A 24,749-nucleotide genomic window follows, 5' to 3' on the forward strand; every position below is an offset into this window, starting at 1 on the left:
CCACCTCCATGAGGCCCCCTCCCCTACCTTTTCCAGCAGCCGCTCCACTTTCTTGAGGGAGGTGCGTCGGGGGGCCTTATCCAGCCCTGCCCCACCGGGGGACCCCCCAGGGTCAGAATGCCTCCCGCCACCACGCTTCTCCTCTTGCCGCTCAGCCTCACGCAGCTTCGCCTCTGCGTTCAGGCAGTCAATGCGGTACGTCTGATAAGACTTCATGGCCTGCAGGGACACAGTGGACATCAAAAGCAGACTGACTCACAGCTGGCCCAGGCTCAGCAGGAATGTCCAGCCAGGAGACCCAGGTCTTGCCACGCAAAGCAGGCCCCAAACTGCATTCCAGCCCCCTGGGCAGCCACAGACCCAGGGCCAAGGGTCTTGGGAGCAGACGCAGACCAGGGGCAGAGAGGGGGTCCTCACTGTATATCCCCCAAGTGGCCTTGTTTAGCTGCATTCAATGTCACCTGCCTATCCCACTGCCTTCTTGCGCAATGTTAGCAGCACTGAAAAATCTGTGGCCTGAGGTGGCTGCCGCTGTGGAGGAGCCGGACTGTTCGTGTGAAGGGGCCTGAGCTCCGTGGCCGAGCCTAGGCTTTGCGCTCTCAGGGCTCAGGGATAAATCCCCAACAGCCCCAGGTGAAAGGATCTTGGGAGCAGGACTAGGAAAGCATAGCTGTCAACTTTTCCCTTTTCTTGCGAGGAATCCTATTCGGAATAAGGGAATTTCCCTTCAAAAAAGGGGGAAAGTTGGCAGCTATGCTAGTGAAGGAGGTGAGGACAGGTGACCCCACCTAGGCCCGAAGTCACCCCCCCAACCAGGCCTCAAAACTGTCCAAAATTCCTTTTGTCTTCTGAAAATCCAAAACAGCTTTTCTCTGCTCTTCTCTGCTTTTCTCACAAGATGCTGTGGCAAGGGCAAAACCGTTACGAGAAGGCTTCAAAAAGCTAATGAATAGACAGCTTTCTGTTCATGCTCAGAGGAACTCATGGGCAGAACTCCTGAGGGAGGAGAAAGGGGAGGGAACTGGAAGGGGAATATATACTCTGTGCAAACAACTGTGAACCCGTGCATGTTTTTGTGAACTATCACACTTGCTCCTTCTACCAGTTCATGGATGGTAGAAATAAAAGCTTTTTCTCCGAAACTATTCCTTGAGTGTCTGTTGACTCCCATCTCCCTTTCCCGGGCGCAATATTTTTCCTACCCGAGGGCAAAGCCTCATAAGGCTACACTAGGAAAGACCTCTCTGCCGGACAATAATGCTTGCCCCTAAAGACTATTATATAAATAGTCATAAATAATATAATAGTTGCCTGCAACACTCATGTAACCACACCATATTGTTGAAATGGTAATCAAGGTGGTGCTGCATTCTCACCCAAGTACAAAAGACCATTAGCCTGACCATTTTCGAAGCCACGTGACGTGGTTTGTATCAGGAACCCCATTATAGTCTGCAGGCTAGGATTGCCCCTGTTGAGCTACCTGTGAGAGTGCGCTCACTCGGGCTTTGAAGCCTGGTCAGTGGAGCATCAGCATCGTTAACTTATTTGTACGCTGATTTTCCATAGCAAACCAAACTCTAAGTAGTTCAAAACGTCAGGAGAGAAAACAGAAAATTTAAAAGGCAAAATATATCAACAAAATGGAAGTAAACTGTCATCCAAATAATAGTAGTAGGCCAATCAAAACTCCTCATACTGATAAATATTCTATTAGGAACAGTCCTGATCTTGGGGTCCCTGGGTCTGAGCATGCACATTCCCCCTCCAGATTTGGATAAAGCTATCCGTGGTCACAGCCTGGCCTCAACAACATCAGCACAAGGCAGATTTCATTTAACTGCTTTAAAAAAACTGCAATATCCACCAAATATCCCTAGAAGAGAGATGGGGATTTTGCACTACAAAGCCAAATACACTTCTAGCAAACACAAAGACAACCACAAACAAAAGTCTTTCTAGGCCCATTGCTGCAAGAACCGCCATCACTGGTCCTGTACTGCAAGAGCCCAGAAGGGTAGTGGTCACCGGTGGGAGATCTTGCTTGACACTCACCATCTGCAACTCTGAAATGGCCTTCAGTAGCTCGTCCTGCATCTGCTGCTCCATCTCTTTGCTCTGATCAGGGAATATAAAGGTGAGCATGTCAACACAATCTATTCTATGTGTGTCTTGAGATTCTGGACAAGCACAGGAAAAAACATGGAATTTGGGACTGCAGCATGCTGAGAATCTCAGATTTTATGTTTAATAAAAACAAGTTTCTAATCCTTATAGCTGTGAAATAAGTTTGCAGTTGTGTGACTAAGGCTTAATAAATATCAGCTGTGTGAGTCTTTCTAAGTAGGCAATCCCGCAGTCAAAGGGCAGGACTTCAGTGTATACATTACCATAATTGACCAAAATTACAGAATTCAGCTTTTCATTTCTGAGCGCATGGGCTACCTTGGTGCATATTTTTAAGGTGCAGGTCCAGAAAAAACCATAGTTTCCACTATGTGAAAGTAATATCCAAACTCAAGTGATTGTCCAATAGTCAGAGTTTACACAAACACTCAACTTGAGAAGAGCCTAAATACAAACAACATACTAGGCCCAGAAGGTATGGTGGGCAACCGTGACACTACGCCCCTTCCTCCATAAGTACACCCTGCCCCCCCTTTTATTGGCTCTTTGCTTCTACATCCATGTTTGAGATCCCCAGCTGCTGTTTTCCCAGCTTAGGGGCTGAATAAGGGAGGTGTTTGCCACAGTCGCCTAGCAAACAAAAATGGTTCCCAACCACTTCTGAAATTAACCTGGAAGTAATTGGGGAGCATGTAGTGGCATAGATGCTGAAGACCCACAGAGAGGCTTTCTTCTAAGATATTTCCATTTTAAAGCAGACAAAATAGCTGGCTGAGGACAAAGTGTGGCTTCAGCAGGGGCTAAATTCCCAGCAGCTGCCACCACATGGCACATTATTTTAGGCCTGGCACCCTGGGAAGCAGCTTGTTTTTTCTTTCCTTATCAGGAACCTGCCCTTCTATCATCCAGACTACCTACCTTCCGAGCCAGCCTCCCAACATCTTCACTGATGTGCACCAACCGCAGTGCCAAGTGGCCTGTGTAGATTTCACTCAGTGCTCCGTGATCCCGGCTTGCCTGCCGCGTCTGGTTGAGAATCGTATACCAACAATTCAGAGGGGATGGGAGATTTTGGTCCTTCCTGCAGGGAAAAAGCAGAGATGCTTTTTAATCTTTGACTAGATGAACTACCCACCTCTATTGTGCCTTCTCCTGGTCTCTCCTAAGCCTCTGATTCTTTTTATTTTGTTTTGTTCCACCACTATCTAAATTTGAACTGTAAGCCAGGGATGGGGAACTTGTGTGACCCTTCAGGGATGTAGATGATGGTCAGAGTTGATGGAGGATGGAGTCCAGCAACAAGTGGAGGGTCATGGGCTCTCCCATCCCTGTTGTAAACTCTCCAGGGCAGTGACCTCTCTTTTACTTATGTCTCCTTTTTCACTTGTTGGCATCCGTCTGCCTCAAGAGACAATGGAGTGTGCCTCCAGGGGTGAAATCAAACCACTGTGTTAGCAGCACCAAAGTGACCTCCGCGGGGCACAAGCCTGGGCAGTGTGCATGGAGGTCCTGAACTGACCAGATGTCAAGACTCCCCTCTCGGCCTTGCTGACATCGTCCAAAGGAAAGCAGAGCAATACATTTGGCAGAAGCCTGGCTGCAAGAGTTGTCGGAAGGAGGTGTACAAGGCACCATCCAACCATCTTGGGGCCTCTACTCCAGATCTGTGTAGGGTTTACTCCTTAGCCTTTTCTTCTCCCAAAGATATCCTGCAAGGCAGTAGAGGTTTATGATCAGCGTTTTCCTTCTCCTAGATGGGCTACCCTCCCAGATTGACAGGCCCATCCACCCTTTGATTGTCTTTGCATGGTCTTTTGCTTTAAAAATATTTATGAAAGCCTTATTGGATACAAATGTTTTAAATAAATAGCTGCTTTCATGTGCAGTGATGACACTCTGTAAACTGTAAGTTACATAATGGTCTCCTGTTGTCCTAGCAGGGTATTTCCAATAATATTTTTAATGGATTATCACTATTCATTTTGTCACCATTGATCGCTACTTGATTCACCCCCGAGCACACATTTCACTCTTGAGCTTCATGCAAACATCCTGATGGACTGGTCAATGAGGAGGAAGTGTAGGAGGAGCTTGGGAAGCTGGAGGTCTCTGATCCTGGAAGGAGCCCAATAGGCTAGGAGGCCATGGTCAAAACTCACAGGAGGACTTGGACCCTGAAGAGGGTCCCAGTGGTGTAGACCTGAGGGAAGAACCAAGTGTATTGCCAGAACAACAGCCCTCCCCAGTGCCATCAGATACCCCAAGCATTACCTTGCAAGGGTTTGGCCCTGTCTCTGGCACCACTCACGGTCGATAAAGACTAGAGCCTTCCTCCTTAAGGGAGGCACCTGGGGATAATTCTGACAGTGAGCTGTCTCTGAAGATGCAGAGGGGACTGTGCCAGTGTGAACAGACACACTGTGCTCAGCCTACTCAAAGGAATGCCCCCTTGCTTGGCTAGTCTCAAGTCAAGCCTGCCCTGCTCTTCAAAAAGAAAGCACAGGTCATGTGTCAATTGTTGGAACTGCAGTTTATGGCCAGCCATGTGTCCTACAGCTTTGCTGTGCCTTATTAACTTGTAGTTCAAGTTCCAAGTGTGATAAGGAGAGGCACACACAATGTCACACAATTCACTGGTGACAGCTGCTCCTCAGACATAGCTACACCACAGGCTAAAAACTGGTTTGGCTGTCAGTCCCAAAATCCAGGGCACTTGCAAATCAGTAACAGAATTATCAGCACCCTTCCTAAACTACAACTTCCAGGATTCACTGGTGGCAGCCATAGTGGGCTAACAAGTGTAAAACTAATATATGTTTATAGTGTAATTTGTCTCACTCCCACCATATACCATGTGAAGTTAACAAGTATAACTTTTCACAGAATGCCAAACGCTGAGTTCCTGTCCCACTTTCTGTTGCCTCATCAGAGTGAAAAGATTTGGCCATCTGCTCTGCAGGAGCTGCTTGTTAACTATGCATAATCCGAGTTCTCTCTCAAAGGGGGGGGGATGATGTTGCTGTGGTGGCATGGGACCAATTGTGCATCAGCACAGTAATGGGGTAACCTGGAAGTATCATGATGAATGTGATCTTTTGGTTCTTTGTTGTAAATATGGCTATATAAAAAATAAGGATGTCAGGGATTTCCATCAAAAACAGAAATGTTGTTGTTGCCTTCAGTGTGCAAATGATTTGTAACTGATTACATTATCCCCCCCCCATTTGCACTGCATTTCTTTTACATTGTAACAAACGGGGTAGAATAACATAACAACAATGTAATTTACATAATTTGTGTAATTTATGTAATTAATTATGTCAGTTAATTCTGCAGTGAGAAGAATATTGTAGGTTTTTGCAGAAACTGAACTGCAGTGGAACAGAAACGGTGTTTCATATGATGATGTGACGGGAAACTCAGCCAGACCAGAGTTTGGTGATGCAATGCCTCAAAATTCCACCAAAATGCTGTCTGGAGCCTCTCTCTGGTTGGCTGCAGGTACAGCTAGCTGGGGGGGGGGGGGCAGAGTCCCAGCAGAGAATGGAGAGATGCCGTTCTTGGCATTCAGCTGGTTAGGAGTTTAGCTCCTGAAATGTGTGCGTAAGATCCACTCTGAGGAAAACATCTATATCCAGAGAAGGAAGATCGAAAGACAATGAGTGGAGTATACAGACAAGAGAAAAACTAGGAAGCTGAATTGGGGACAGGAGAAGAAAAGGTATGAGGGAACACTCTACTTGGGTCTCCATTCAGTAAGAGGGCTAGAGGTCTTCTAGAAAAAGGAAAATCCCAAACCACTTGGAAGGGATGTGATGACCTCCTGGGCCTGTTACACTGCTAGAGGAGCCTGAGGGGTGAGACTTATAGAAGGTTGAGAAACTGACAAAAAGCGCCAACTTGTTTAAGAACCCAAATATTAAGACCTAAGCTGGAACACCTATACAATTAGCTTAAGAAACTGAAGTGAAAATAAGCTGCGCATTTGCCAGTATCTTCCTCCATTACTCACCCCCACCAGCAATAGTTTTAAGAACACATTTTAAAATGATAAAACAATCACTCAGACAAAGGCTAATTCAGGCATTCCTTGATGTGTTGTCAGTGAAGAATGCCTCATGTCTTTTCAAAGGAAGGTTATAAGAACTACAGTTCTTAGAACTTAGTATTCCAGTAGTCCTGTCCTCAGCTCCTGCCCCCCAACCACCTCTGCAATTCCCCCACCATCATTGTCCTGGAGCCTCCTCTGCCAGCATATACCCGTCTCCACCTGAAGTTCTGGTGTTCCTTGGAACCACGAATCTTAGCCGAGAAGCGTTCTGACAGCTTCTCCAGTCCCCGGGAATACTCTTGCTCCACCTCCGCCTTCCGGCGCAAGAAGTCGGCCACATCTTGGAGCAACTGCTGCCGACTCTCAGCCTGGGAGTCCAGACCTCGGACTTGCTCCCCCATCTGCCAGCGCATTTCTGAAAGAGAGGAGCAAAGCTATCAGCATCTGAATTGCTCTAGGATACAGGGTCCTCAAACGCTCTTTGGGCACATCCAGACTGCCGCTGGTTTGTGGAAAGGATTCAAGCCTCCTGGAACTTTATGCTTTCACAGTTAAAATGGGTCAAAGCACTCTGTTACTCTAGCATAACTTTCCAAAAGAATCAGATTTCTTGCAGTTTGGAAAGTGAATAGGAAACCGTACTGTAAGTAAACATAATTGTGCCCAGTGTGAACCACATTTTGTAAGCCTCCCCCATATTGTTATCTATTGCTATTGGTAGTTATTTAAATTAGAACCACAGATTTAGTATTAGAATTAAATAAGAAAAGTTACAAATAACTTGTTTTATGAAGGTGATTTCAATCAAATTAAATTGAGGCTCCAATAAACACTGTAATTTCACAAAATCACATTACAGTGGTACCTCAGGTTAAGAACTTAATTCGTTCTGGAGGTCTGTTCTTAACCTGAAACTGTTCTTAACCTGAAGCACCACTTTAGCTAATGGGGCCTCCCGCCACCGCTGCACGATTTCTGTTCTCATCCAGAAGCAAAGTTCTTAACCCGAGGTACTATATCTGGGTTAGTGGAGTCTGTAATCTGAAGCGTATGTAACCTGAAGCATATGTAACCCAAGGTACCACTGTATTGTAATTTGTTAACAGTAATTTTGAGCTGAAAATCATTTCAATTTAACAAATTTCATAAATTTAAACATGATTTTTCATATTTATTTCACTCTCAAAAATCAAAATTACCCACATGGGATTAATAAAACAATTATTCACTGTTTGTAACAATTATATTAATGACATGTGGGTGATTATGATTTTACAGCATCTTGAAGACTAACACTTTAATTATGGCATGAGCTTTCTTTTAGCTTGTGCTGTTTTATCTGTGTAAGCTGCTTGGAGTCCTGGACTAGGATAAAGGCAGGATATAAACAATAATAATGATAATAATATGTAATAGCTCATTCCGGAGCCCTGTTCTGATTCTGAGATGCTGAATTGTGACCAATGTGTTTAGAATCTGATTATAAGCAGTTCTAAGCTGTGTATGCATAAACTGAATTATGGATTAAGTAGAAGCTGGCAAATGTGGCCTCTTTTTTGCTCTTCAAAATATGGCAACCCTATATATTTTTACTATGATTATAATTTTAGCACCAAGTTTTGTTTAGGTTGCTATGAAACTATTAAACATGTATCGATGAACCTAACATACATATTTTTAGAAAATCACGTCTTAGATTAAGATAGAAACACCACGGTTTGCTGCACCTGCCTGCCGAGTGGAACAGAGCAAATGAGATTTGCTTCTCATCTGCATAATATCTGGTATTAGTTACTCCTAATGACTTAGGCCTGGAACAGATCAGAAGTTCACCTCCTTGCTCAAATGAACACGTACAAAAGCCAAGGTTGGGAAAAGGTCCAGGCAAGAGAGCTCACACCTCACATGAGGAAGCATATATCCCTAGATGTGCAGGTGAGGAACCCTGCCAGCTCTGTTTGGCCTGAGGACATGTGTGCATGCTTTCACACTCATATTCTCCCTCTCTCGCCCACGCTCACATAGGCACTCAACTCTCCAAACAGAGGCACATATTCATACCCTCACTTTCCTAACTCTACCCAAAGTGCCAGCTCGGTTGGAAAGTTAAATAATGAAACAGACCAGATAGGAAAGTTCTCTAACACTTCAGTGTATGTTGGCAAATTTAAGCTAAACATACACCAAAACCTTTCCGCTACTACACCTAGTGATGATGTGCAAAGAAAGTCAGCTGCAAACACGTTCAGCTCCTAACGAGTTGCGTCTTCAAAACAACGTTAGCTCTCTTGACTGCACCTACATTTTTAGAGATAGCATCAATATAAAAAAATGAAATGTTACTACTAGTTTTAAAACTTTTGCCAGCAGAAGGATTAAAGAGAAGGCAAACTTTTTTGTGGGGGAGGGGAGAGAATAGAAAACGAGGCAACAATTAATTACCAGGTTGATGTCACCAATTTAGAGTCCTATTCTCATAATTCCAAGTTCACATGCAGGGATTTTATGTTACTTAGTGACCAGGAAAATGCATTCTGAACATACTTATACATACATATGCATATATTTATTTCATACATGTTCAGGGGCTGATCCCGGGTTCATATTAATCCCAGGAGAGCAGGGGAAGGAGCAGCAATGATGGACCAGTAATGATGGACAACCTTGCATGCCATTAGCACTAGTAATTTCTCTGCAGCACATGGACACAGGGAAGAAGAGCATAGAGCATTCTGTGCCCACGGGAGGCCACAAAACCTCAGGGGCTCCCTTCGTGATCTGAAAATGCACCATTGAACTGGTCTAAAAATCTTTCCAACACAATGAGATTCCTTGGCAGGCAAGGAATGGGTTCCTTGCAGGCAAGAAATTAGACACCACTGTGTTAAACTAAGATCAGACTAAGCATGACATTAGTCATGACTATAGTTTGCCATTGAGGGCAAATGGGGGCACCTCGCCACCCTCTCAATACCTCCATCATCTTGTTGCCTCCCTTGCTTGCTGTCACCGCCCACCCACCCTCCTCCATTGTACCTTTGTCCATGGCCTCCGCCTCCTCTGCCAGCGCCACAGACATACTTCCAGAAATCAGCTTCCGGAAGTGCTGAGATGGAAGGAAGAGGAAAAGCCGTAATGCCCAGGGCCAAGGTAGGTATTGCTTCCCTTATTTCCTTCCACACTCTGGTGTGGGCCAACGGACTCATGCCACAGGGTGGGACAAAAAAAAGCCCATCTTTTTGTCCTGGGCTCTGGCCAAAATGGGACATCTGGGATTGGGATCACTTTGCTGACTGGGGATGATGGGAATTGTAGTCCAAAATATCTGGAGGGTGGGTGGGAGAAGGCTGGTCTGAGAAACCGACTGATTTACTCAGAGGCAGCAGGCTTGTAAATAACCATGTTACTAGTTGCCTGCAGCTTGTAAGAATTTGCTCCAGGTGACTTGGCAGAAAAGCTTTCATAGTTTAGAAGACATACCCCACTCCACTTCAGACGCAGATGGCTAACCAGGCATATGAGATCAAACAGGCTAGTAAAAACTTTTGTGGGCAAGTAAGTTTTGCTGACATCATCTCAGTAAGATAGCAGCCTAAGGCTTCATCTGCATAGAAAGTTGTTCCTTGACAAAAACATGGCTCCCCTTGGTTCTGGACAGCCATATTCATACACCTGGGAAATCATAAACTACCCTGGACAGAGTAGAGTTTGTGCTGTAAACGGGACTGGGTAAGTGATGCAATTCTGCATGAGAGCAGGAACAATGCAGATTGTGGTATCGGGGGGGGGGGGGCAATTAAGCTTCCTGGGAATCTGACGTGCTGCTTTTTTAAAGCAAGTTTCTAATGTGAAGTTGTGCCTGAAAGTGTGGGCTGAATAATATTTCTAGGGGTCAGGAAGTAAGTGAGATGCATCATTCTCACTTTTCCACATGATTACCAAAACATGGGTAGATTTAAATAAAATGTTTTTTTATATATATTACTGCAGGATTCAGCAGTACAAGAGTAATACTGCATAATTTCTCAATTTCCACAATCTGTCTGGGTGACATGGAATCACAGAATTGTAGAGTTGGAAGGGACCATGTGGGTCAATGCAGGAATCTTCTGCCCACTGTGGGGCTCAAACCCCAAACCCTGAGATTAAGAGTCTCATGCTCTACCGCCTGAGCCATCCCAGCTGCTATATATACATAATTCAGCTTTTGTTGATGAAGGATTTGGGTTGCCATTGTGCAGAATTTTGATTTTACTTAATTCCCATTTATGTTCTTCCCATGGTGTATTTCATAGCCTGGACAGAGAAAAGGGGCCGCAATGAAGTAGAGGAAGTAGCAAAACAAGAATAAAACAGCAAAAGTGAACAAAAAGAAGAGGGTTGGCTGAACTTCCCCCAATCCTCTCTTCAGGACACGAGAGTTCAAGCTCACAGCCCTGCAGGGCCAAGGCAGCTAGGAGTCCACTGGGTTAGTAGAAGGACGCAAGGGCCCAGAGAGACCCCTTCGCTTGCCAGTTTTATCAGCAGAAGCCAAGGCAAAGCAGCGAGGGGATGGAGAAATGGTCCGCAGCCCTTCCCCCAACCCTCTTCACAAAAGCCTCTGAAAAATCAGAACTGACAACTTGGAAGCTGAACTCAACCCAATGAGCAAGAGGGAAGAGAGAAAGCTCAGTTGGGAAAATGGGGAAAGGAGAGAGAGAGAGAGAGAGAGAGAGAGAGGAATTAGGGGGATCTAGGTGCAACCCCCACTGTGCATGGCTTAATACTTCCATGAGAACATGGTGTAGAGATGGAGGTGCTGGAGGCTTGGTACCAAAGACAAGACCAGAACGCGCTTTGAGCCCCTCTTGGAGGCATCTGTACCAGTCGGCCCTGGTGGTGGCGGAGGAGGGGAGGGGGAAAGGGGTGTGTGATTGCACTGACAAGTGCAGAGGTCAGAAGTTCAAGGGCCTGCAGTCAGATTTATAGCCCACCATATCCCACAGCATCAGCGCAGGTAAATAATATTTGCTCTCTCATTCATAAAAACATGGCTTATTAAGAGAGGGAGAGGTTTCACTGATTGCCCTGCTTGAAATTTGTAGTCTTATTTTTAAAAAGAATAAAATAAAGTTGTAAGCCACCTTGAATATTGTGATTGTAATAGAAGGATGAGGAATAACTCATCTTAATAAATAAACAGTAAACAACAATTTTGTTTTAATGTTTGGTTTTATTATGGAAGCCACCCAGAGTGGTTGGGGCAACCCACCCAGACAGGCAGGGTATGGAAATAATAATAATGTCTGTTGGGCATAAACTCCACCAAAGTTCACCTGCCAGCTTCCACCTCAGCTGATATTTAGATCACAGCATTTAAAAACAGGCTGGTTCAGCCTTTTCTCTTCCTGAAGCTAAAGGCCAGCCTCTCTCTCTCTCTCTCTCTCTCTCTCTCTCTCTCTCTCTCTCGCTCTCTCTCTCTCTTTCACACACACACACACACACACACACACACACACACAACCTGCTTGGTGTCTGTCTCCATGATGACAGCCCCCTGAAGTGACCATCTTAGTAAAAACCTGTGAGTTCGTCAAATCAAAATAGTCAAAACCTGACATAATATCTGAGGCGGCAGCAGAACTATTTCTTTGCCTGGCAGAAAGGAAGGTTTGCAGTTGTTGGTTCTTTCATTTATTGAGCGTTGTGTTTTTTCTGCCTCAGGTGCCAAATAACTGAACTGGACCTGGGTCCTATGCAGCTTGACTTGTGGGTTGTGGGGGCTAAGCCATTTCTTGCTCTGCCTCAGGCAGCAACCATCCTGGGCCGGCCCTGCACAGCTGTGCCACATTTTGCTTCATGGCAGGGCAGTTTCTGTTAGCAGGAGAGAGAGGGGTTTGTTTTTCCAGAATATTTAACTTCAGCTTCGCTCTTGCTCAAAGCACCTTACTACAGTATGAAGTCTGAAACATTCTTGCTCTCCTAAGATGCAGAATGGCAGAGTGGGGCAGGCACCAACCATGGGAATGGTGTCCAGCTTTGTAAAGCATTGGGGGTATAGGAGTAGTGGTAACAAGAGGTCTGGCGAGGTACTCAAAGAGGAAATTAGACCTAGTAGCAGGGAGAGGCTGCTGCCATAAGACAAAGCAGCTCCTTCAGGCAGGACGGGTCCGTTATGAAACTAATGAAGCTTAAGCGTCAGGGCCCCTAATCCCAGAAGGGCCCCAGAAGTGACTTTAGTCCCCTTGCTTAAAATTTTGGGGTCTAGTAGATCTAATTTGAGGCTCACTGATTTGAGTAAAATTGATCAATTTTTGTTGTTGTATATATTATAACAATCCCAAAGTTTGAGAGTTAGTAGCACAGATATTGTAAAGTGTGGTGGCCTGTCGTGGAACAACCCCATTGAAGAAGAGAACAGCCGTTCCCCAGGCCTTGTTGCTGGTTGCAAAGGGGCCCCGGTGACACTTCAAGCTTCAGGGCCCCAGAAGCGTAGGTCCACCACTGCCTTCCGCCTTGTATGTTTTCCAGTGGCAGAAAGGTAGACAAGGCCACATCTGCACCATGCATTTAAAGCCCTATTAAACCCACTTTGACCGTCATGGCTCCTCTCCCCTTGCAAAACGTCCTGGGAACTGCAGTTTGTTACGGGTGCTGCTGAGAGTTTTTAGGAGACCCCTCTTCCCCTCACAGAGCTGCAGTTCCCAGAACTCCCTGGGAAGAGGGACTAGTTTTTAAGCCACTCTGGGAATATATGGTGTGCATGTACAGAGGTGACCAGCTGGGCTCCAATGCACTGTGCACATATCCATTAAGACGAACTGTCGTTTCGCAGGGCACATGCAGGAGGACAAGAGCATCTCAACAAAATTGTGCCCCACGCCAACTGCTGCGTGTGGTGCTGGGACCACTTGGGCTTCCTGGCTCCGATACCCAAAATGCCTTGAAGCAGCCCTGCTAGTGGGACCAGGGGCACTGCCTTGGTGCCAGGATTGCTGGTGCCTGTGCTTGTAACATTTTGAGCCCCAGAAGGGCTTTGAGTTGGCAGTCGAGGTTTGCTGTAAGATAGCAGTGAGCCTAGGCAGGTCCAGAATGGTGCTGTGATCCTGAGGAGGAGGTGAGCAGCAGAGGAGCGCTGGGGCAGAGAGAGAATCGTTGCTGGCTGATCAACTCACCCAGCCTAGAGGAAGTTGAACGACCGGAACCCAAGAAGGGATGTTGCGTTACAATCAACAGCTTTGCTGTGCAAGGGTGTCTTAACAGGGGAAGTGGAAATTAGTGTTTTACAGCCGAGGGAGGTTACAGGGAGGCAGAGGACGCCCGGGTCCTTTTCCTGTCAGTTCGGCACGCGGGCACGGCGCACGGTTTTCTTTTTTCTGCACCTGAAGAACCTCACCTCTTGCCTACAACCCCTCGACCGCGTCTCTCCCGCTAAGAACCCGAGTTTGCAGTCACGCCTTGCCACCACCAGCAACAATATTCTCCCGTCTACAAAATCTGGGTCACATTTCTCTAGGTTTGGGTGGGGGGAGAGAGAGACAGAGACAGCGTTCCTCTCGCAGCCATATAAATGCAGCTGCAGTGAAATCCAGCGCGGCTGGTATTGGACGCGGGAGCACCCGAAGGGGGTGGCGTGTGGGCGGTGGGGAGGCCCCTGGCCGGCTAGAGGTCGGTCACGCAGCTGAGGACGGATGAGCAACGGCGCCCTGGTCCCCCGAGCGAGGCCCAGGGGGGCCAGGAGAGCGCGATGCCGCCGCCACTTGCACCTGCAGGCAGATGTCCGGCTGGCTGCTCCCGACGCCCGCCCCTCGGCGCTGCACTGGCGCAGCGGCCACCCGACAGCTGCCCACCCCGGCCAGCAATGCCTCCCCGGGCACACAATGCCCTCCCCACCCCTGGCCTGCCCTTGCGCCCGCAGCCCCACCCCCGGCCCTCCCCGCGCAGCCATGCCCCTCGTCCGGCCCGCAGGCGTCGCCGGCTGCCCCCTTCTCCCCGCGCAGCCTCGCCCGCGCCCCCGGCTCCCCCGCTGCAGCCCGCGCACCTCCCTCGGCCGCCGCCTCCCCAGGATCCCCCCCCGCCCCGTCTTACCTTTCACCTGCGTCTCGTACTCGGCCAGGCTGCCCCGCTCGCGGCGCGCCTTCCCCGGGGCGCTCATGCCGGCGGTGCGGGCCGGGGCGCAGCAGGGCCGGCTTGTCCGCAAGATGCGCCCGGCAGATGCGGCGCGGTGTGCCGCGCTCCCGGGCGAGGCGCCGCCCCCTTCCCTTCTTCTGCTGCTGCTGCTGCTTCCCTTCCCCAGAGGCAGAAGCTGGGGCTGGAGCGGCGCCGTTAACCCGCTGCGCTCCGGCTCCCCTCCTCGCCGTGCCAGCCACAAGCGCAGCCCGTGCCAGGCGCGCACTCGCTCGCTCGCTCGCTGCTCTCCCTCTCCCAGGGCTGGAGCCAAAGGCTTTGTGTCGCCCTGTCCAGCCCTGTGGCAACGCAGGCCCGGCCAGCAACAAGCCCCACAGAGACGGGAGCGACGCTTGCACCACCAGATCACACCCTCCTCCTCCTCCTCCGCCGCCGCCGCCTTCTGCGCATCAATTGAGCTGGAGTAACTGAAAAGCCGCCGCCGCCGCCGCCGCCCCGTTTCCTGGCAATTACTAGCGACGAGTTAAAACTCGGCTCACACGGGTCTCTTCAACAACTGGGGCAACTGCACTCGTTAGCGGCGGCGGCGTCTGGCTGGCTGCTGGGGGAGCAGGGTGCTGGGCGAGATGGTTGACCTGTGATCCAGCAGGGCTCTTCTTCGGAAACACGAGCGCCCCCCCACACACACACACCGCAGCAATGTGTGGGTTGCCCCAAATGTTCAGGCATAGGCTGACATGACCTAGGTCAGTTAGCCTGGGCTCATTTAAGCAGGCATCGGGACCCCAAAGTAAGCACGCGCGTGGACATTGGGTAGGTAGAGGTGTCAGGGAAAGGTGCAGCCGCCTTGTTACATGCAGAGATCCTGTGGGGATCTGTGAACAGCTGGATCTGTGAACAAACTCCAGGGCGACTGACTGTTTGAATCAGCAAGACAGGAACCTGCCTGCTCTCAAGTCAGACCATTGTGTCTATTGAGTGCCATATGTTTATTTGTTCATTTGTTAAATTTCTATACTGCCCTTCATCCAAGGATCACGGGCAGTTTTCAGTATAAAAACACAAACATACATAACATAATAAATAAATCAATAATCCCCCATATAGATAGCTTAATCAGCCAAAGTCCTGGGGAAAGAGGAATATTTTTGTCTGGCATCTAAATATAAGTACTGAAGGTGCCAGGCGAGCCTCCCTGGGGGAGCATTCCACAAACACTGGATTAGATCAGCCTTCCCCAACCTGGCGCTCTCCAGATGTTGTTCAACTACAACTTCCATCATGCTTGGCCAATGGCTGATAGGAGTTGGGCATCCATCTGGAGGGCACTAGGTTGGGAAAGGCTGGATGAGGTGTTTTGTTCCTTCCATTGGGTCCTAGCGTGTTACAGCAGAACTCAGAAGCTCTCTGGAGAGGCAGATTACACCTCCAAAGAGCTGTGAACTTACATCCGGAACCACGATGCTCTTGTTTACAGTGGTACCTCTGGTTAAGAACTTAATTCATTCCGGAGGTCCATTCTTAACCTAAAACTGTTCTTAACCTGAGGTACCACTTTAGCTAATGGGGCCTCCTGCTGCCGCCATGCGATTTCTGTTCTCATCCTGAAGCAAAGTTCTTAACCCGAGGTACTATTTCTGGGTTAGCGGAGTCTGTAACCTGAAGCGTCTGTAACCTGAAACATCTGTAACTTGAAGCGTCTGTAACCTGAGGTACCACTGTATATGGTCCTTTACCCTGGGATGAATTCTTTGCTTTGGGCCCCTTGTGCAGCATTTTACTTATCCATCAAATGCTTGGTGATTTGCCAGTTGTGTCGCATCCATCACCTGTAGATCTGGGTTCACAGGACATCGCTAACTGCAATATAGCTAAGTGCTTGGAGCTACCCTTCAATATTTCTATCTAGTATTTCAGCAACATGCAAATGTACAGATACTAATCAGCTATGATATTTAATTACTTGAACCGTTATGATTGAACATGAAATTGTCACCCTGAGGATTGGTTATAGCAGAAAGGCAGAATGCAATAAATAAACCAATACATTATGTAAGTCTTTAAATTGTAGAATGCACAACTTTGCACTGCTCTTTGGAAAAGTCAAACGGAAGACAGTTCAACTAAAAGATTAATGTCCCTGATTTTGTGTCCTCTATGACCAATAGCTGTGTGACCCAATATAACTGTAGCTCTCCATAGTTAACACCCACAAGCTGCAACTGGAGCTTCCACACTCTGCAGTCCACTGCAAGTGGGACTTCCCAGCACAGGAAGCTGATTTGCTTACAATTCCACACCCTGCGCTGTCTCAGCAGAGTTCAGATGTCCTCTTGCATGCACACCCACCCCAGAGCAGCTGAACAGGCACTCTCAGAGTGGAGATTATCTACCCTCTGCCTGCAAAACCACACATCTCTAATTATATATATGAGGCTTTATTTATATATAAACACATACACAAAGAAGATCTATTCAGAGAGTATTTTCACACTCCTCTCACAGGCAAAAGGGATTGGAGGGAGGCAGCAGGGAGGGGGGCAGAGGCAGGGAGGGGGCGCACTGGCAAAAGCTGCAACAGCAAAATGCCTGCAGCTCAGGAGCCAGGAGGCCTCGGCAGGGCTGCTAAGCAGACCAGAGCTGGCACTTGAGGAAAAATGAGGAACTCAGTGAGAGGGGAAGGGACAGGGGATGGTGACAACCTCACTTTTTGGCCCCCAAACCACAGGCTTTCCTCTCCCTGGTCATCCAGCCCATTCTTTCTTGCCCATCACACACACTTAAAGCACCCCTGCTAGCACTTTGTATAATCCAGTCAATGGGGGCACATGGAGAGCCACTGGGGAATGACTAGGTAAACACAAGGTTCACACTTAACAGAGGTTTTTCATAATAAAGTGGTGTTTGAAGCTCTCAGCAGCAGCAAATCAAAAGGTAGTTAGGAGCTGGGGACACTTGATGAAGTGGGGGCTAGGGAGCAGGGCGCTCTGCCACATCTCCAAGGTCCTGTCTGACAACCTCCTTGCAGAGCTTTCACCAAGCAAAGATGCGCTTACTATGTCAAATTTTTGATGCTGCCTTCACATGAAGGCCCAGTCCAGCCCCTCCCTTACGCGCATAATTAGGCAGAAAGAGCCCTACATGCATAGGGCAGCTGGGGTTCAGCAGAAGGGGAAATTGTGGAGGGGAAATAGGTCTTCCTCTTTCTATTCAAGCCGCTGTTTCTACTGGGAGGCAGTAGGCTTCCTTAATAAGTTTCATACATTTAAAAATCTATTTCTGAGCACTGATCTGAGCTCTAGAAAAGCAATGCTACAGACATCTCCCTCCTTACAAAGGGCTTACGTTCCTGGGTTCCGCTCCTATACATGAAATCATGCATAGTGGGGAGGGAACACCATCTAAAACGCCTGTAAACATCCTCTAAGCCACACACTGCTTCTTGGGTTTCTCAGCACCAGAGGAAGATGGCGATGCCATGCATTTAGGAGCCATCTAAAAAAAAAACCACCTCCAAAGATTCATGGGATTGCCGTTGCAAAGGCTCCTAGGATAGCTAGCTGTATTCCCTCTCTTTTCGGGCCATTTTTGTCCTTTTTATGTCTTTTTGCAGATCAAATCTATTTATTTATTTATTATTTCCTAATGCTACACATATATGTGGTCACACGCAAGTGGGGAGATGTATGATCAATTAATATCAATCACAGCTACTAAGCGGTTGCAGCTTTTGGGTGCTTCTGAAAGGGAGTGCCATCATCAGACAGCAACTATACTTAACTGGTTTGGTTGCAGTGCACCTGGAAAACTGTGATAGGGAGTCATGAGCCACCAGGCACACTGAAACATGTGCTGGTGAGCCACAGCCAGGGCCGGCCCACCCATGAGGCAAGGTGAGGCAACTGCTTCAGATGGCAGGATCCACAGGGGCTGCAGATCCTGTTGTAGATCTTTATTCCTCTCTTGTTCCTGATGTAGATCTTCACTTCTCCGCTTCCCTGGTGGGAGGGGGACACCATTTCATGGTTCACGTCAAGGGCCAAAATGTTTTGGGCCAGCCATGGCCAGAGCCACCATTGGCAGCATGCCCACTCCATGTCTGGGGACACAGCGAACACCAGTGTGACACGCGTGCAGCCAGGTGAAACATGATTGCCACGTGAAGTGGCTGATTAGGCAGACCCTTTCAACAGTATTTGCCCTTAAAGGTGCTTAGTGACCCAACCTGCACGCAGTCAATAATTTGCTACAAAGATTCTGGGTTGCTAATTGAAAATAAGCAGACACACATGATGTGGTCAGAACCTCCTATCTACTTAAGGCCCATTATAGTCCTGACTCCCGACTAATGGGGATTTCAGTGGAGAACAGATTGAAATGAGATGCTAATTTAGAATTTGGGTTAGGGTACAATTGCACAACTCTTTTCGAGCTCTCAAAACTGCAGAGAAGTTGACAATAAGACAGAGTTTACAGAAAATCCTAAGAGATGTTGTGCCATTTTTAAAAAATGACCCTATACCAATACAATTCTGCACAATTTAATTTAGAGAGGTCTCACCATTTATGCAATTTTAAGATTGTGTTTAACTTATTCATGGGAAAAGGCCAAGCAATCTGACCACCAGGAAATTCTTCTTGCCTCTTCACCTGCCTCTTCACCTGTTCACCAAAAACTACTCAGAAAACTTTCAAACCTACTAGAATGTGATCTAAACATCCCTTTAAATCCATCTCAGCCAAAAGATGGGAACTCACTCAAACTCACCAACAGATGGTACCTAACACCAAGGAAACAGGCACTGATATGCCCAGGAACCTCACCCAAATGTTGGAGAGGCTGCACTTCCACAGGCACATGCCTCCACATGTGGTGGGAATGCCCCAAAATACAACCCTTCTGGACATCAGTCCTACAAGAGATATGGAAAATAACTAAACAGGTATTTGAACCGGCCCTACCGAACATCTTCCAAGATAATAATGTCCACTCACATTATACAGAGCTTATAACCCACCTACTCTCAGCAGCCTGAAGCCTCATAGCCAGACACTGGAGAGACCTCTCAGGAGTAAACATGGACCACTGGTACCAAATGGGAAACAGCCTTACGAGAAAAGCTAACCGACAGACAAACTGACATGGGGACAAATAGAAGAGGACTCTTTCACCCCGGTATGGCTTCCCTTTATCTCATACACAGCCCAACAAGATGACAAGAAGAATACCACCAACAGCATACAAATCAATCTGGCTTACTTGACCCAACAAACCCCCCCCCCCACTTCACAAATGCAAACAAACCTCACTGCAGACAACCACAGACAACCATCCACACCCTGGGCTCCCCCAATCCCTCTCACTACCAAGGAAATGTAATAAGCAAATAGAAAGAGAACCTACCCAGTTGACGCTGACACAAAACCCCACATGTACACTGTAAAAAAATAGAAATTTCACCACCACCCCTCCTCTCCCCCCATCTTCTTCCTGGCCTTATACTGTACTCAACACTAATGTCTCATAACAAATGTAGCTGATCTGTAGAAAAGACTGTACAGCCTGAAAAAAGAGACAAGGCACTTTTGTAAACCAAGAAAATCTTTAATAAAAAATATTTTTTTAAAAAAGAAAACTTGTAAGCCCCTTCTCATCAGTACAAGATTTACAAACTTGTTTCTAAAAACAAGTGATAGCAGAGACCTTCCAGAGGCTGAGTTCTGTCCCACTGCCATATGGATGCATGGATATTATTATGGGATACATACAGCACTTATTTCTATGTGCTCTTCCATTCCTTTTCCACTCCACTCCCAGTCCTCAACAAGGTATTCTGAATTCTGTAACCAGAGATTTAACAAAAAGTAAATCACACTGGTGCCATGAAGTGTGCATAATTTGTTCCAAGCAGAGAAGTTTGTGTTTCCAAGGCCCATATACAGCAAAACCAATTATGCAACTATTTATTTGCTGATGAACTGAATGATGGTAGCTTCCTAGTCTTTAATTGACAATTCTTACACCCATGTCAGCACATCATCAAAATTGGAAAAAGAGAAACCAGTGGGAGGGAGACACATAATGACTGTCTCTAGTGGCCATTTACCACTTCCATATGAGCTAATAAAAAATATTATAGGAGTCAAGAGCCACAAAATGTCTTAAGCCATTCTTCAAGCACTAGTGAAAGATTAGAAAGGCAGACTCCAGCTGTGAAATGATAAAGTAATAATACACCAATAGGGGTGTGCAATGGGCTTTTGTGGGGAGGTAAACCCCGACTTCCATGATATAAAAATACTGGAACTCAGAGACAGAAGGTTTGAAATTACAGATGGAAAAATAGAAACCACAGATGAGTCAGTGTGTTATTTGTAGTGCCATTCTCCAAGTGCAAGAAACCATGTGTGTGTGTCTTATATATCTACACACATAGAAGATCAGATGGTTCACTCTCTTAACCCTTGCCTACCATCTTCAATATTTTAAACAGGCATCTGGACGCTTAAATCCTTTTCAGGGCTAGATTCACCAGAACTGAGCCATTCACCTTGGGTAGAGGGAGGGAAAGGTCCATTGCCACTCTCTTCCCACATTCTTGGATTTCTCTGCTACATCCGCTCCATTCAAGAGTCCAAAGTTCATGGGGGAATTCAGTTACAGAACCGTCAGAGGCTGGAACACGGCAGCCACAACCAATGACACTCAAGGTCTCTTCTGAGTCATGGTAACTGCCTTCTGAAGTTGCTCTCTTGGCACGAGCTGAAGAGTATCCAGGGCGTGAATCAGCTGCTCCCGGGAATTGCCAATGAAAGTGTTGCTGAGGAAAGCTGGGAGCCCCCCAACGCCATCGCGCAGGGTATAGAGGGGGACACGGATGAGCCCCATCACCTGAAGCCACAGAGGAAGGGAAATCAGGTAAAAAATGCCCTTCTGAACCCTTCCCTCCTCTCCTTCTCTTCTCCCCCCCCCCCCATGAAGCAACCAGGAGTATGTGAGTTCAGCAAGAGGACAGAATATCATATTTGGGCACACAATTTAGCTCCCAGAAGATTTCAACTTCCTTTAAATAACAACATCAGTTTCTAGCCCCCGTGGCTTCCAAATATTTTGGGGCAAAACCTGGTCAAATCTCAGGAACCAAAGAAGGTCCTGAGTGATCAGAGATGAGGCTTCAGCTCCCTGAATGGCTCTTTCTTCCACTCCATGACTATTAAGGCCAGAATAAATTATGCAAAACTGGGGGAAATAGATGAGAAAATTGTTCAAATTAAGAAAATCATCATAATTCTTCTTAATTCATGTAATTCAGGCAAGCTGCAGAATTCAGCCGATTCTGGGGGGAAACTGGCATTATCTTGGCCCAGAAGTTCATAATACTCAATGCAGGATACATACAGCAGCCCAGTGTGTGGCAGTCCCCAAACCAGACAAGAGCAGCCGCACCCTACCCTGTATTTCCCACACCTCTAAGCCGTGTTCTTTGGCCTGCGTGGCCCTGTCTTCTAGGGCCCGGAGCTCCTCCAGGCTAAGCTGCTTGGCGTAGAAGTGCGTCACCACTCGCCGTGGCCCCTCGGGCACATGGGAGCTCAAGTAGTGGTCCTCAGCCACGCGCAGGGAGGCAGCGCCAGGGCCCAACTCTTCATGCAGCTCCCTGTTCAGACCCTCCTCCAGAGACACATCCTGCGGGTCCACAAATCCACCGGGAAACCCCAGGCGCCCATCGAACCGCATCTGCATCTGCAAAGGGAACAGAGAAAGCAGGGCTTTGGGTCTCTTAAAGCAGCAACACTGGATATGACTTTGGATTTGTGAAATGGTGGGTTGGATTTGGGATCCTGCCCTTATTATTTAATTACTGCATTTATAGCTCATCTTTCCTCCAAGGAGCTCAAGTTTGCATGCATCATCCTCCACACCCTCATTTTATCCTTACAACAACCCTGTGAGGTAGGTTGTCTGGAACTGCCCTAAGATAGCTCTAAAACATACCCCGTTTCATCTGCCATTCAGTAACACTTAACCTTCACTTTTTTCAATTTCTGGGTCTCCTGTTCATCATCACCTGCAAATTTCTCCAGTACAGTTTCGCCTTTTGCAGAAGGCTTTCAACATCCCTGCTCACCGAAATTGTTGGAACTGGTCTTCTCCTGCCCTCTTATTTACTGGTGTGCTCCAGCGAAGGTCATTTGTTACAAAGGTGAATCAACTAACTCCACACTCTTTGCCTTTCTTCTCCATTACATGGGACAGGTGCCTATTCCTGCATTGCAGAGGGTTGGACTAGATGATCCTCAGGGTCCCTATGATTCTATGTCTTGCCCCCCTTTTGGCAAGGGGATTGCTTGCCCTTCCCTTTGACACAGAAGTGCTCTTGAGGGGCTGCCCTCGTGTCCTGCTTTATGTCCTTGTTAGAAAAGGCTGAGACAGGAAATTATTGGCAACTGTTAGTTCTTCCTGCTGATCTCACTTGGATCCCTAATGCAGCCCACAGGTTTACAGAGTTCAAGCACAACCTGGTTTCTTCTCAACAGACAATAACCATCGTTTTGTTGATGGCTCATCTGTCTTAAGAGAACAGTCCACCTCCCCACCTACTTCAAACTCATCAAAATCAATCCCAGTGTTTATACCAGGAGTTCTGAGACAGCACTGTTTAATTTCTAAAATACATGCCTCAAAATCACACCTTCTGGCACATAACTTTTGCCCCCTAAAGCTTACCGGTAATTATCACCAAGTTGCTAAACTGGGGGGGGGGGGGAGCTATCAAAAAGAAGGCTAGGCTAGGCTAGTCATTTCCCCTGCCAGGTCACTATTCTTAGTGGTGTGGTTTTTTTAACAGGTGAGCATCCAGTCCTGTGGGACCATGAGGCCTGGAAGCAAAGGTCCAAGGCTCAGCTTAAGGAGCAGGGAGGCCGTCAAAAGCAACAGGACTGGCTTACCACAGGTTTAAGTTAAATAATACAGTGGTACCTCGGGTTGAGTACTTAATTTGTTCTGGAGGTCTGTTCTTAACCTGAAACTGTTCTTAACCTGAAGCACCACTTTAGCTAATGGGGGCTCCTGCTGCCACTGCGCCGCCGGAGCACGATTTCTGTTCTTATCCTGAAGCAAAGTTCTTAACCCGAGGTACTATTTCTGGGTAAGCAGTGTCTGTAACCTGAAGCGTATGTAACCCGAGGTACCACTGTACACGCTGCCATCTAAGAAGCAGGGACGGAAGACCGTTAAGTCCGGAATCTAAAATTACCTAAGTGCAGCAGTGATTGAATCATGCCTGCCTCAAACTGCAGCCTCAGTAAATATTGCTTGCGGCCATAAGCCATTGTAAACCAGAACTATGGCCACGCTAAAGTCTAACAAATCTGTCGTGGCACAATAAATGTGTTAGTCTTCAAGCCTCTTCGTCGCTTCCTGCTGCAACAGATTTACAACGCTGTTCCTCTGAAAAATAGGCCAGTCACCCGCTGGAAACATTCACGATTTAATTTCTATCCCGCCCTCCCTTCCAAAGCAGCCCGTGAACGAAAGGCAACATCCAGGGACACTGGATTTCCGTTCAAGGCAAGCAGCCCTGACATTAAAAACGGGTCGCGGGACTGCGGAGCTTTGAGCAAGCCAAGCGTGGTCTGCAAATGCCCATTTTTTTTAATTCGCGGGGGGCTTACTCTTCCTGCTAACCGGCAGATCTCCACCTGTCCCGCCCCCCGCCCCCCGGCTCATTTCTCACCAGCGCCGCGAAACGCAGCGGGAACTTCCCGAAGAGGCGTCCGGGGCAAGGCGCGTAGAGGAGGGCATGGCAAGCGTGCTGCCAGTCGGGCGGCGCCAGCTGCAGCGCTTCGGCCCTGCTCAGAGCCCGGGACTCGCCCATCGCCCTAACTTAGAGCCCCTCGGCTTCCGATTCCCACCAGCTGCGCCACCGCCGAGAGGAAACAGAAGAATACAGATCAGAGGCACCGCGCCTCCAATCAGCGCGCACCGAACTTTCCTGGCGGCCAATCAGAGGCTCCGGAGGAGGAAACCGTGGAGGCGCGCGAGGTTGGGCGGCGCAGTTCACGCAATTGGGCGGCGGTGGCCGCGCTCCTGCGAAACCTTGCGAGGCGACGCAGGAGCCCGTCGCCTTTCCTCTCCTCCTTGCTAGGACGAGCCCCTCTGGTCTGCGCCCCCGCCTCATTGCTTTAAATGCGCAAAGCAAAAGTGCGCGCTCAGGATCGCTTAAGGGTCGAGGCCGAACTCACGCCAAGAAGCACTTTGTTAGTACCAACAGTGGAAGATTTGCAGATGAAGATGATGGATTTTTCAGAGCTGGCCAACCTGACTGGAAGAGTCCGCGACCAGGAGGAGGAGGAGTACCAGGAAGAATGGAAGAAATTTAAAGACTATTTTAGCTAAATATGTCAAGATAATTTAATTGGAAAAGCTTGCAAATGTTAGATAGGCTTAGCATTTAAATATGTAAGG

At 47.7% G+C, this 24,749-nt stretch overlaps 2 protein-coding genes across 8 annotated transcripts in view; both read right to left on the reverse strand.

Annotated features, from left to right (window-relative positions):
• The window catches only part of ARHGAP4 (Rho GTPase activating protein 4), a 37,248-nt gene extending 22,527 nt beyond the window's left edge, over nucleotides 1–14,721 (reverse strand). For 2 of the 5 annotated variants that reach the window (XM_053370610.1, XM_053370609.1), the window contains exons 1-5: nucleotides 14,246–14,718; nucleotides 6,398–6,593; nucleotides 3,046–3,208; nucleotides 2,056–2,118; nucleotides 28–219 (exon numbers count right to left, since the gene is read on the reverse strand). In XM_053370610.1, the coding sequence (XP_053226585.1) occupies nucleotides 28–219; nucleotides 2,056–2,118; nucleotides 3,046–3,208; nucleotides 6,398–6,593; nucleotides 14,246–14,312 (681 nt within the window). In that variant the 5' untranslated portion in view covers nucleotides 14,313–14,718. Of the gene's footprint in view, nucleotides 1–27; nucleotides 220–2,055; nucleotides 2,119–3,045; nucleotides 3,209–6,387; nucleotides 6,594–14,245 lie in introns of all 5 variants that reach the window. The other 3 variants (XR_008328164.1, XM_053370611.1, XM_053370612.1) reach the window with 3 other exon arrangements.
• Nucleotides 14,722–19,868: 5,147 nt separating this feature from the next.
• Nucleotides 19,869–24,195, reverse strand: NUDT16 (nudix hydrolase 16). 3 transcript variants are annotated; one of them, XM_053370654.1, is made up of 3 exons: nucleotides 24,019–24,168; nucleotides 21,737–22,025; nucleotides 19,869–21,176 (listed from the first exon to the last, which is right to left on the reverse strand). In XM_053370654.1, the coding sequence occupies exons 1-3, from the start codon at nucleotides 24,157–24,159 to the stop codon at nucleotides 20,791–20,793; spliced, it is 816 nt and encodes a 271-aa protein (XP_053226629.1). In that variant the 5' UTR covers nucleotides 24,160–24,168; the 3' UTR covers nucleotides 19,869–20,790. The 3 variants fall into 3 exon arrangements, with proteins under 3 accessions (XP_053226629.1, XP_053226626.1, XP_053226627.1); XM_053370651.1 differs by lacking the exon at nucleotides 24,019–24,168 and adding an exon at nucleotides 22,351–23,177; XM_053370652.1 differs by having other exon boundaries at nucleotides 20,890–21,176; nucleotides 21,753–22,025; nucleotides 24,019–24,195.
• Nucleotides 24,196–24,749: the final 554 nt, after the last annotated feature.

This window comes from Podarcis raffonei, chromosome 17, assembly GCF_027172205.1.
Source record: "Podarcis raffonei isolate rPodRaf1 chromosome 17, rPodRaf1.pri, whole genome shotgun sequence".
Classification (NCBI taxonomy): domain Eukaryota; kingdom Metazoa; phylum Chordata; class Lepidosauria; order Squamata; family Lacertidae; genus Podarcis; species Podarcis raffonei.